The 13,128-nt window shown below is 45.7% G+C and overlaps 1 protein-coding gene across 4 annotated transcripts in view; it reads right to left on the bottom strand.

The window, feature by feature from the left end:
* The window catches only part of EXOC4 (exocyst complex component 4), a 365,076-nt gene that overhangs the window by 256,890 nt on the left and 95,058 nt on the right, over positions 1–13,128 (bottom strand). For all 4 annotated transcript variants that reach the window (XM_068670114.1, XM_068670116.1, XM_068670115.1 and 1 more), the window contains exons 8-9: positions 12,655–12,800; positions 8,423–8,511 (exon numbers count right to left, since the gene is read on the bottom strand). In XM_068670114.1, coding sequence (XP_068526215.1) covers positions 8,423–8,511; positions 12,655–12,800 — 235 coding nt within the window. The remainder of the gene's footprint in view (positions 1–8,422; positions 8,512–12,654; positions 12,801–13,128) is intronic.

Genomic DNA, 13,128 nt, shown 5'->3' with positions numbered 1-13,128 from the left:
CCTTTGGCTCTGAAGTGAGCAGCGTACGGAGGCAAAGCCTAAAGCAACAAGATCCTGAGAATGAGAATTTATTTGGGAATCCTAGGAAGGGACCCAAAGGCAAATATTGAAGGAGGAGATTGCAGCGTGCTGCCTTGCCACATCACGGAGCAAAGCACACTGCTGGGCTTGTGTAAGGCTCAACCTCTGAACATCATTGGTGGTGCAAGCTGGGACCGAGCATCCTCAATAACGTGGCTGCTGCAGCAAAGGCTGCAAGAGCTGTGGGCACTGCTAAGTAGGACGTAGGAGCCAGAATGTGGCTAATATGTGGCTAGCAACAATCAGCTTCGTAATATCTGCTTTCACAAACTATTCTGCTCAGAAATAATAGAGCAATTAATTAAAAAGCCATCAAACTGCATGGTCGTTTTAAGACGCAAAGGCAGGCAGACACAGAGCCAACTTCCTGCTCTCCTGAGGAGATGCAAACTGGGAGTCCCCCAACACCCAGCAAAAATTGATCAGCTATCAGAGGAGACATTTCTGCTCAGAAAGAGCAGTCAGGCCTTGGGACGGGTTGCCCAGGGAGGTGGTGGAGTCACCAACCCTGGGGGTGTTCAAAGAGAGGTTGGACGTGGTGCTTGGGGACATGGTTTGGTGGTGACATTGGTGGGAGGGGGATGGTTGGACCAGATGATTTTGGTGGGCTTTCCCAACCTTAATGTTCTGTGACTCTGTGAAATGACTCGTATTGCCTTAGCCTGCTCCAAGTCCCCTACACAGCCTGATTTCACAGCCCAAGGCTGACTTTCAACACTCTGCACCTCCCCTAGAAGTGGGAGATGGAAGCCCCAAACCCTCCGTGTTCTCTGGAGGGACAGAGATGCCCCTTCTTGTTCCACCTACCCTGAAGTCTGGCAGAGCTCAGCCTCTATTAAGCAGTGATATACGTCCTCAGACACTGGGAGTGGACCAAAAAACAGTTTAAAAAGAAAAACAACATGCCGTGTGTTTGGTTAAAGGAATGGAGACAAAGCAGCCCGTCTGTTAAAACAGGACTGCCTCCTTCCCCGGGATACAAATATTCTGAATATTTACAAACCACTGCAAAATTCTCAACACACTGATTAGGAAAGGCAACGAGCCTCCCTCCACAAAGCAATGTGAACCTGTTGCTGCAAATCCAACGCAGAGCATCCTCTCCCTCACACCGGGCCGAGGCAGCCCTTGGCACAGCGAGGAGGATGCTAACAAGGCAAAGGGTTCCTCCGGCTCCCGTTTTTAGGTGTCTCCTCCTCCCACTCTTCGCCTCCTTCTGAATTCACCGTCGCTTTAATAACAATCTCCGAGGCAAAATCAAGAAACAAATTATTTTCTTACACATAATCCCCCTTTTGCTGTCAAGTGCCTGACCCCAGTTTGATAATCTCATTTCCTGAGAATCAAAATGCTGGAAATTTAAGCTTCCTAGAGTGTTAATTGCGGCCCTGCTCCATTGCTAATCAAAAAATTGGATGTTTTGCATGAAAATGCTGCTCTAATTAATTCTCAGTCATAAAGCGCCCCAGTTTTAATAACCCCTTCTTGATTGGATAGCCTTTGAAGAGACAGTGCAGCTAATCCGCTAAACTAGAAAAAACACACGCAGAGGAAATAATAAGTGGGCTTACAAGGTCTGAACGAGATGATTGCATTAATACTGTCAAACCACAAAAAAGCCATTCTCTCCCCTCTCCTCCCTCCCCCCCCCCCAAGCTCAAAGCAAACTGTGATCCTCCGCACCACGGGGAGACCAAAGCAGCTGCGTGCCAGGAGCTTCCTAACATCAAATTTTTTCCCCCTCCCTTCACCCAACCAACTTTCCGATTCTTCGACAGGTTATCCCTCTTCCTACGGGGTATTTTTAACCGGGACTGCCCCCTCGTCACAGCCTCTCCTCTAACCAGAGGAGAATTACATCGCTTCCCCCCTCCCCGTTGCCTCCGACTGACGCCACGTTGCCATACCCATCTCTAAAAGGTGCTGAACCGAATTTTCATTACCCAAAGTGTCAAGATTCGTTTTTGTCATCGGCAAGCACAGCTGGCTCCCTCCAGCAGCCCTTTGGTGAATTCAAATGGAACAAGGCACCGACAAATAACTGCATTTTCCCCAGACCTGGCCTTACACGGTGCCCTTGTCAGATCCGATACCATTTGCCTCCGCCGCTATTTCTTGGCGTCAAAATCTTAATTAGCAGAGTTTCTCTTTGATTTCCTTAATTACTTAAAACCTTCTGGTAAGAAATTTTCCGTCTGAGAGGGAGAATAGTTAAACAGCATACTGGTGAGCAACCCATCCCCAGTCTTCAATTTGTATCATCCGTGATATTCGGCCGCTTTCCAGTTTTATTTTTCACCTGGCCAACAAGAAGAATTTCTTGGAGGTTCATGTAAGAAATGAAGTTTATAAATAAATAAATCTGGCATCTATAGCCTCATTGCAAGAGGCCTTTGTTGCACAGCTCAATTTGCCATCCTTGGTCTGAGCTGGATGTGACTTGCCTTTTATTCTTGTAGCCCTCCTACCGAGTCTCTTGGAGCACACCTGAGGAATTTGCAGCTTGCACAACTCGGGCAATTTTCGACACTGCTGGTCATGCCCAAAGCATTCATCCAAGGTCCAAACTTCTAGCAGGAGCCCACTGAAACGTATGAAAAGTGAAGCAAATGGAACTAACCAAAATCTTGAAGGAGAAGAAGGAAGGGCACTGCATCACGGGGAGCTCCTGGAAGGAAACTGCTTAAATAACTTCATAAAGCAATACAGAATTTCGCTGTTTCAGCTCAGCACATGAAACGTGCCCAGTAGTTGGGGGAGCACTGCTTTGGGGCACGAATTTCATTCTTTGCTCTATTAAACACTTCCTCCGTGAAGCCACGTAGCTTTTCTCCGCCTGCCTTGTCCAACAAGCACTGCTCTGCCTTCTGGTAGCAATAAGAGCGCAAACTTATGAAAACCTGCAGGACACCCACGTCGTAGGAGCAGAGACGACACAATTTCTCAGATAAAAAAACAAAAAAAAAAAGGAAAAAGGAAAACCCCGAAGGCGCAGTGACAATACAAGAATATTTCCAATGCTCTTACACAGCACAAAGCACTCGTAGGCAGCGATTTCTCCCGGGGTGCTGTGCAGGAGCTCCCACCACCACGCAGAGCTGGCACAGCAGAAGTCCCAGGGCTGCAGAGCCACCTCAATCAACACGTGGCTGTGTCAAGTGTGCCTAAACCATCATTATATTAACATACCTTGACTGCCTTAATGTATTCAGACTTCAACCAGAGTACAAAAGACTGGAAGGTGACTCTGGAAACCTGCCTAATTCTGCTTCCATCGTCCTTCCTGGGATGATGCCTCTCGTACCTCTGCTTGCACGGCTACACCCTAAATAAAAATCCTGCTCCACAAAGGCACGGAGAGGTTTAATAACGTTGAATTGCTCCGAGCTTCTTGGGGCAAAGAAATCAGGTGCCACAATTTTAAGAGGTGCCGAGCAGCTGTGGAGACCATTAACATCCACAGGAGCAGCGGCTGCTCGGGAGCACTTCACTTTTCATTCTTAAAACCGGCCCAGATGTACGACACGAGCAAAGCTGACCCCGCTGTGAACTACCAGGGCCTGTGCTCGCACAGATAACAGCAGCTGGCTGCTATTTTCCATGCTGATCAGCACCCTCCAGGCTCTTCAGATTTTCACAGCGTATAAAAACGCCTTTTACCGTTTCTGCTGATAAACCGAGCCGAGGCCGGAGTCACCGTGAGCACAGAACGCACCTGCATTAATTCCCCATGGCCACGGGACTCTGAAACAATACCTGACGTGTTGAGAAGGAGCCCATAACCGACACCACCTTTGATGAAGTAACACCACGCCTGAAATTAGCAGCCAGCAGCGAGCAGCACAGTGAGTCACACGAGGCTACCTGCAGGCCAGAAAACGACTAACTTGGGTTAGGCACCTGCTGAAAGGAAGGTTATCATCCACTGAGCTTTCCCTTCTCAGTTATGGCTTCTTTGGCTTCCTTGCCTTTATATTTATTTATTTACTATAGGTGCCAATCATTACGGCTGAATCATCCATCCAAGGTCCGAACATCTATCAAGATCCAACTAAAATTTAAGAAGCTTCAGAAAGTGGAAGCAAAGGCAACTTATCCCCAATTTTATAAAGTAGGAGGAAGTTCTCCTGCCACAAGCACACAAAATTTAGCCAGGTAAAGCAGTGGAAGGCAGACTTCACGATCCTTGTGCAGTGCAGCTGTGCTGGTGGAGGCTGCTCCATCACGTGCAAACTGATCCTTGCAGGCATGTAAAACGCACGGAGCGTGTGTACCATGCTTGGTACAATGACCCTAACACTGTCACCAAAATACCAATTCAGAAACCCAAACATGCCCGGACACTACCTAAAAGAGCAGCGGTTTTACCTCTTAATTCTCTCTTGAAGCCATGTTTTCCTGATACCAATCACATCCAGTTTAATGAAAAACAAAACAAAAGCTCTTGCAGACTGCCTCCTGCCTTACCATGCAGCCCCAGGGACAATCTCCTACCATCTGCCATCCCTCTTGCAGTCCCTGACCCCCTTTCTATAGGGAGAAACCACATTTTTCTTCTGTTCCCAAGGATCTGTTGGCAATTGAAGGCAGCAGTGGAATGAAATAAGGGGCATGCATGGGATTCATTCCACTACTCAATGACAAGCAGCCACCTCTGCAATGAAATACAGCAATGTTTTAGCCTGGTTTCCTAGGAAAAAAAAAAAAAAAAAAAGAGTTATCTGATCTTCTGTCTGTCCGACTGGTTGTCCCATCCTCACAACAAGTGAGCTGGAGAGCCAATTTCAGCCGAAGGTGACAGAGGCATAAATCCTAAAGGCAGTAAATCCTCAGAGGTCTCGTGGATACAGACAAAGGTGGGATAAACGCGTGCCTCCACAGAAGGAAAAGCATCAGCAGGCACTTGTTAGCTCTCCATGCTGCTGGACCTACCAGCATGCTTGCTTCCAAGGTGCAGAGCTGCTTGGTCGGGACGTACTTTGCTTGGTCCAGCCGTGGCACAGGCTGCTTTTTGCTTAGCGGGCGCTTCGGGGACACAAACAGGCACTGAGGGGTGCCAGGAAGGAAGCAAGGGGGATGAATGCGATGGAGAGACATGGTGAGAAGCGTGGCTAATTAAAGAGAAGTGTTAAGGGAGACCAGGACGCATCTGCGATAACCCAGGCTGCAGTCATTCAGCCACTCGTGGAATATACTAAAATAGCTAAAAAAAATTGCTAAAAAAGCAAAATAGTTTTGCTTTTTAAATGTACCTCCATTATTTCAGGCTGTCTATAAAAAGATCATTGTGTCTGACAATGGCAGAAGGGCTCTGAGAAGGAAAATGTAAATTCCCCAGCTAGCCAAGACGTACTCTTGGGAAAAAAAAAAAAAAAAAAAAAGGAAAAAAAAAAAAGAGACAATCATCTTTGGGTTTGGGTTTTGTACAGAAGAAACCACCTCTGACACTGTACTTCTGGAAACATCCTGGGGCACCACATTTCTGGTAGTCTAGAAGGAAATATTTCACTTACATACTTGCTTCTGATTTTTTTTTAATGACAATTGCCAAACGACTTCTTTGTCTGACTTAAAGCGAAAAAGACACGGCCTAAGTCCTCCTCCTCTGATTTCAGTGCCAGAAGACGCAAGAATGAATCCTTCCTTCTCACAAGCACTTACAGCCGGTCCCTTTCTCCCACTGAGGGATAACGTCTGCCTTCTGCACTGTACTATTTCAGTCCAAACGAGAGAGGTTAATGACAAAGCATCACTCTGATCTTCACACATTTTAAGGCTATTTAAATTAAATTCTTATTTCAAAAAGTTGGCAAGAGCCAAACTTTTATAAGTTCTTTTCTTTTTTTTTTTTTTTTAATGCATATGTTTCTTTGAAGACCTTTTCAGGAAAAAAGATTTCCTAACAAGCCACCCTCCCCCTGCTGCCACTGAAAAAATCATCCCTGTGGATAAGGCTGTCAGGAAGAGAAACTGTGTGGCATTCACAGAAGAGAGAGCGTCACATGCCTGCCTTCCAGTAACCTGATTGAACAATTAAATTGTATTTCTCTTTAAAAGGGGGGAAAAAAAAAAAAAAAATCAAAATGCAGATCTTGCTGTGGTCTGGGATTCAGGAAGATTAATGAGCTACCTAAAAGGGAACAGCAGCTTATAATAGGAAGAGAGGACAGTACATTTTTAACATAAAGTTCAAAGGGAAACTTTTCTTGATGGTTAAACAGCAAAGATTTCTTAGCAAAGTCATCTCATCTATTGTCCCTATTGACTCCCTACATTGACTTTTTGTCACCTATTGCATCACTTCCCAGCTCTTCCGATTCATCCATAAAGGGCAATAGCATCTTGGCCCTAGCCAGGCTAATTCTTATATTTTGTCCTTTACTCCTTTTGTCAGCTCTTCAGCTTTGTTCTTCCCAACCCCACGCCAGCTCGGCAGCTGAAAGTCTGCGGAGCTCTTTTGCACCCTCGTCTCTTGCAAAACGCTCCCAGCCTCCTGCTCATGCCAAACGCTGCCTTGGGATCTGCCTCCTATCAAGAAGGGGCTGATCTTTCAAGAAACCCGCCTGTGCCCCACAGCAAAGAGTTCTGAACCCTGGAAAAGAAAGGAGCTCTTTAAAAACACCTCCTCAGCTCAGTGCAACAGCAGCGGTAACCACAGCCCAAAACCACCCTGATCTCAACCATGGTGTATCTGGGAGAGGCAGATTTAATATCTTTGTCTTCTGTGTTTTTAAAGGAACAAGGTCAAGTGGCCAGATCAGGGCATGAGGGCAAGTGGAAATAACAAAAGGCAACTGGACTACTGCCAAAGAGATTTGAAATTTTTTGAGGGAAGGGCTACGAGCTTCCTGATGGCCCCATCCCTATCCTAAACTTAACGCCCTCGACAGCTTCCAAATTCTTGGCTTTGAATCCAGTTGCCCCATGCAGGCTGCAGAACAGAGTAATTACTGTGGAGAAGTAACTACTCAAATCCTATTATCCATTGGTGTTTAAAAAAGAATAAAATAAAAAAGACTGTGCCATAAAATGGCTTACACTGAAACAACATCCTGCCGAACTGGGAGATTTCTTCCAGCTGATCCCAGGTACACGTGACAGATTGTGAAGGTGAAAACCTGAGTCTTAAAAGGTGAAGAGCTGTGAGCTGCACACCTTCCAAGCGTGCATAATGGGTGACACCATCATGTAAAGGACAGGGATCTTCACCTTATTTTATTCCTATGGGCTGTTAGATTATAGTGTGGGCAGCTGTCAACTTCAGTACATCTTTTAATCTCAGATTCTTCCCTCACAGCCCATGCAGAAGGACCTGAATATTGGCCAACGAGTGCATCATTGCCTATTTCATCATCAATATGAAGATCCTCTTTACATGGTCACCTAAGTGAAGTGATCAGTCCACAGGAACACTGTACATCTCTCAGTGCTTCTTACCTCACTGCTTTGGGTCTCACTTCTTGCTGAGAACAACTAAATTATAGAAGGAGGAAGGGAACACAAAGGCATCCAATAATTCTCATGTAAATTATAAAATTTCCTCAAATAAAAGCCATCTGAAAATTGCCATAAGATTTCAAGAATTTTTACCCTTGTCCACCACTGTAATATCTGAAGAGTTTATATTATTTTCTTTTTATGATTAGCTCTGTAAGAAACCACAACAGATGAGACAGAAAAAAAATATTCCTACTATACATTAACATGACAGCCTCAAGATCTTCCACTGATGTTGCTTCCAAAAGCAAGACTTGTGTGAATTAAGCCATTCACAAAAAAACGTGAAATGATGCCATGCCCAGAGAACACTTCTCTGTGTATATGCAACACTTGTCATGAGCAGTATAAACCAGCAAGAGTGGTCCAACACTTCAAACTCACCATTTTCCAACACTCTGACTCTTCAAATATTGTACAAAAGACACAGAATTGGTCACTTCCAACAGAAACTTGTGACTTCAAATACAAAACAGCTGAATTTAGCTCCCAGAGCAATCCAGAAGCATGACATTCAGCACATGACATAGGGAAATAAATTGCAGATAAAGAAGTAAATATTAACTCCAAGTACCTAAAAGCAAGGCTCACAATGAGACTTGTTTGTTTCATCCATTGTTTCAGGACTAGTTTTTAGGACCTGGACCTTTATCTGAACACACAGAGAGAATCAAAAGAAACCCCATTGCTTGACGAAGCAAGAATAAGAGAACAGACCTTAAGAACAGAGATTTAGGCAGCCTGGGCAACAAACCAGAGAGGTGTTAATACCTTGACATAGCATGGACAGGAGATTCAGCTCCTGCAGAAGAGAATTACCCAAACTAACACACTATTTCCCCACCTTGAAGTTCTCCGCTTCTGCTGTACAGCTCCCTCCTCTGCTCACGCAAATAGGCACTCATGCTAATAGCATGGGAAGAGGACTCAAACCTGTAATTAAAAAGAAAAAAAATCAATTAGCCATCCACAGAATTGGCCTTCTTGTAAGCACCAGACAGCTCTGAACAAAACGCACTTCCCTGCACGGTTGAGGAATGCGACTGAGGCAGACAGAAGCACATTTTTCCTGTAAAACTCCACCACTGACGTACCATATTTTGCCACCTTGGGTCCACACAGTTCTGTCGGCAGCTGCTGGTGGCACAGACCTGCCTGCATAGCATGGGGATGCTCTTCTGAGCAGGAATGGCCCCAAAAAATTGGTGAAATCCAAACCAAATCGATGAGTTAGTATCAATTACATTGTTAACTGGCATATACATGAAGCCACAAATTAAAAACTAATACCCTCACTGAAACTAAAATGTAGTAAATTAAGTATTTATTGGATGGCTCCAATACTCTACAAGGATCAACGTGAGAGAAGAGATTTTTCAGCTAACAGAGCCCCATAAACATGACTTTGGTCATTTAGAGTAAAATGGCCTCATACTGCAAGGTCTCAGGATGGCTCTGAGCTTGCTGGGGGCTGCGCTGGGGGTCCCTGTGATACAAGAATCCTATGGCCAAGGGACCCAAGGACTCAGCCTGAGCTCAGTGCTGGGGACACCCAAAAAACAGCAGCTCTGTGTGAGCCTGGTGGGCGCTGGGCAGCTCTGCCACGGGCACTGCGGACCAGGAAGGGGCAGGCAGAGGGGTGAAGGAATTTGCAAATTGCTGAAGTGGCACAAGACGTCTTTAATGACCAAACTCCTTATAGTGAAGACCTCAAGATGTTGAGGTCCTTCTGCCAAGATGTTGAGGTCCTTCTGCTTGGGAAGGTTGAATCGGCATTAGCACTACCCAGAGGGACGCTACAAACCTGAGCACCGCACTACAAAGAAGGGCTGAGCGTTTGGAGGCTTTCCTTGTGCAACAGTTTTAAGGTTATTTTTATTAACGAGGCTCTTCTACTTTAATTTGGACTGCGAGTGTTAGCGTTACTGCGACTGGGCTAATAACCATATATCAAAATCTAACAAACGCAGCAGAGTAATTAAATGAACGACAAACTCTTGGCTTTGTATTTGTGATGTGCTCTCTTTTGCTCCTAGTGAAATATTAAACACAATGTTATCACCATGACCCAGAGGTCTTCTCCAGGCATCAAACCTAGAATTCAGGTTAAGATGAACTGCAGCAACAAACCTGATTCTCCTCCTGCTGGCCCAGACCTGGCTTTGAGACAGCGACTCCAATCTCAGCACACCCACTTCTGCCCCCCAGCCATCCAGTCTCACTCTCCCATTTCCCCTCCTCTGCTCTTTCCTCAATCTATTCTTCCACATTCCTATTTCCACGCAACGTCTCTTCTCTTGCAATCTCTGCCTCTCCCCATGCTGACACTCCACTTGCAAAGCTTGCATTGATTTTTTGTTTTAAGCACAGAATTGCACATAATTTTAACCAAGCCTGAGACTAACACATTGGGTGTTCAACACCTGCTGGTACAAGTCACTCCTTCCCCACCAACGCCCAATTTCTGTCTAGCAAACCTGATCTTTAGGGAGACAGCAACCTGCACGTGGCTACTTCTTGGAAAAGAAGAAAGAAGAAAGTCAGGCTTATGATAGCAAAAGCTACATGAATTCCCAAAGGTTTTGGTTTCTGAGCCAACATTAAACAATGAAATACATCAAGACTACCCCACCTGTGAATTATTATACCCTTTTTCGAGATAGGGAGCCAACGATTCCAAGTCTCTTCCAGATGTTAGTTGCTGATTTCCAGACTGTAAGACTCGATTCAAGAGTCCTCAATCTTCCTACTGCCTCTAGATCGTACGCCTTCACGTAAACACACAACCAGAGGAAGTCGGATTTAGAACAAGAGCTTCTAACAAGCTGTCACAGGGCACGGCACAGGTACCTGCATCGAGCTGCGAGTAAAACACCAGGTGGAGCCCTGCCCTAAGAGACTCCTGAAGTGAGAAATTAAACGTGGCTATTCTGATGACAAGTGGATGGCTCCTCCGATTTGGACAGAGCTAATGGAAAGGCAAGAAAAAAGCCTCGCAGCCCGGCGCGAAAAAGCACTGAAGATGGGAGAGGAGACAAGAATAACACTCCATCAAACATGCACATCCCCCAGCGGGCTGAGAAATTCCATTTCAAGGGAGATTTCCATAGATATAGTGACAGCTGACAGAAGACAGATAACCAAATCAGAGCTCCCAATAAGTGCTGCTGTCACCGTGGTGCCGGCGATGACTTGGTGACAAGACCATGAGTGGCAAGAGACGCGCTGTTCCGACGAGGTGAGGCACCTTCACTTTAAACAATTACACCTACCTTCACTCTCCGCTGACAAACTAATATAGAGGCTGAAATTGCTGTAGGTGAAACAGAGCATCCTCGTTCCTCAAACTTAAGTGGCCCAAGCACACCCAAGAACAGCCGCGGATTGAAAAGGTGAGCGGCCCTATTTTGCTCCGATAGAGATCTGCAAGACGGGGTGAATTCAAAGAGCGTAATTCTCAGTCCAAAGAGCCACGGGAGTGTTAAAAAAAGGGGTGGGGAGGAATAACCACAGGCTGTCAAGGTGGCAGGAGACACCTCTGAGATCCTCCAGGCAACATTTAACCTTCTAATAGCAGAAGATTAGGCAGACAGCTAATCCTGGGAGAGGGAGAGAGGGAAGTGCAAAAGCCTTTGGGTACTAAGAGAATACAGCTGCTACCTGCCTATGCCCACGGGGCAAATAACAGGGAGTTCTGCGAGCTCTGGGTAATCAAGAAATAAATTTTAGCTGTAAAAAAAACAACAAATGACCTGTAAAGAGGCTGCCGAATGTGAAGCTCCCCCAACCACTTGCCCCATCGCTCTTTGTCATTTCCATTAATGAATTTCCCATATCACCTCCCCACCACGTAACGATCTACCTCAAATTACAAATGGGATGTTGTAGATTAAAAAAAAAAAAAAAGAAAACACCCAGAAAAACCCACCCAGACTTCTTGGGCACCCATATCCAGCAAAATAAAGAGGGAAACTCTTTATTTTAGCTCTCTCCTCCAATCGCTCCCCCCTCCAGCCAACATTTCAGCAGATTTTGTTAAACTTGGGCTTTCTACGTGGGAGAGCAAAGCCTGGTAAGGCTAAATACCTCGTTAATGGGTAGTGAAAGACAGCTCAGCCCTGCAGCAGCTTGTAGTCTCGAGTCCACCCATCAGAAACGCTGCCCCTGCTGCAGCTGAGCACGGGGAAAAGGTTACTGCCCCACGGTGCTGGTACTCCCCAGCACTGCTCTCCTTGCTGCTGTTCCCTCAACCCTACCGTTAAGCCTGTATGTTCCCTGAACAACTGCTTTAGAACAATGTCATTGTATTAAAAAAAAAAAAAAGTCATTAAAGAGGTTATTTTGGCAGTGCTGAGTTAGGAGCAGCCACACAGTTACGCTGGCAGAGCTGCAGCATAAGATCAAAGCCATCACCTTTCAACTCGGAGCCTCTGCTGTGAAAAGAGCACATTTTGGTCATTCCCCCGAATCCTCAAGGGGCCAAAGAGAATGGACCAACACAGGTAGTCAAGAAACGAGACAAAATTTCAGCAAAGCTCCCTTGAGTCTCGGTGTACTGGCAAGGCCAACTGTCCTCTCGTAACAGCGCTGCTCACCAATGACTCCTCCTCACCCCTCATTGCTGCACATGAAATTTGCACCCCAAATCCTTCCCTTATCTCTCTCATCTGCTCTCTTACTCTCTCCTCCCAGCCACTTAATTCTTTCCACTTTGAATTAAAGGAGCGAGTGATAGGATTAGCCAGTTAGTCTATCTAGTAATTAGAGAGTTATCTTAATTCTCTTTGTCCAGTCCCCTTTATCACCCTTTTTAACAGGTCTCGAGCATACTGTGCACAAAGACAGGCTTAACGTATCGCTGCCTGCTCTGCAGCAGCTCATGTAAGGAGATCCCAACCCTGCAATGAGCCCCTGAACGAGCTGCACTCTACAAACCAGCCATGAATCCATGAATCCCTAACAGAGATCCTACTGAGGCTTCAGCTTCAGGCATTAAACCTCCATCTCCAAACTTACACCCCACTCCTGTGTGAAACTGCAATTATCAGCCCGTTTTAAGTGCATCCTGGCACTTACTTGAAAAAAGGGTTTTTAGGCCTTTGTGGTTTCTTCTTCGCAAAGAACGCTGCGAATTCTCGCCCCGAGCTGGCGTAGCTAAGCTGGGTGGATGGCTCCGAGGCAGTGCGGGTGTTCTTCATATCCAGATACTCCGTCAGCAGCATCTGGGAGCAGAAGGAAGAGGAACAGTGCTTAGAGATGTAACAGCATTGCACTGTGACTCGGAATGTCTAGGATCTTTAAATACCATACAGGGCTGGTGATAAACAAATTAACAGTTTTAATTAACAGAAACTCGGCTTTATTTTCAGAAATGAGATCCTAGTGACCCATATGCCACTGTCACCGATTTGATAAAAGCTCATCCTACATTACTCGACCAATTCAACCTGCTACAAAACCCTGATGGTACTGAAGGTATCTTGCAAGAATCTTGCGTTGCTTGAGCGTGTGTGTAGAGAAAATCAACGAAGCTGGTGAAGAAACAAGAAA

Source organism: Anas acuta, chromosome 1, assembly GCF_963932015.1.
Source record: "Anas acuta chromosome 1, bAnaAcu1.1, whole genome shotgun sequence".
NCBI classification, from domain to species: Eukaryota; Metazoa; Chordata; class Aves; order Anseriformes; family Anatidae; genus Anas; species Anas acuta.
Note: the sequence above shows the minus strand (reverse complement) of the source record. Positions and strands in the feature narration are given on the sequence as shown.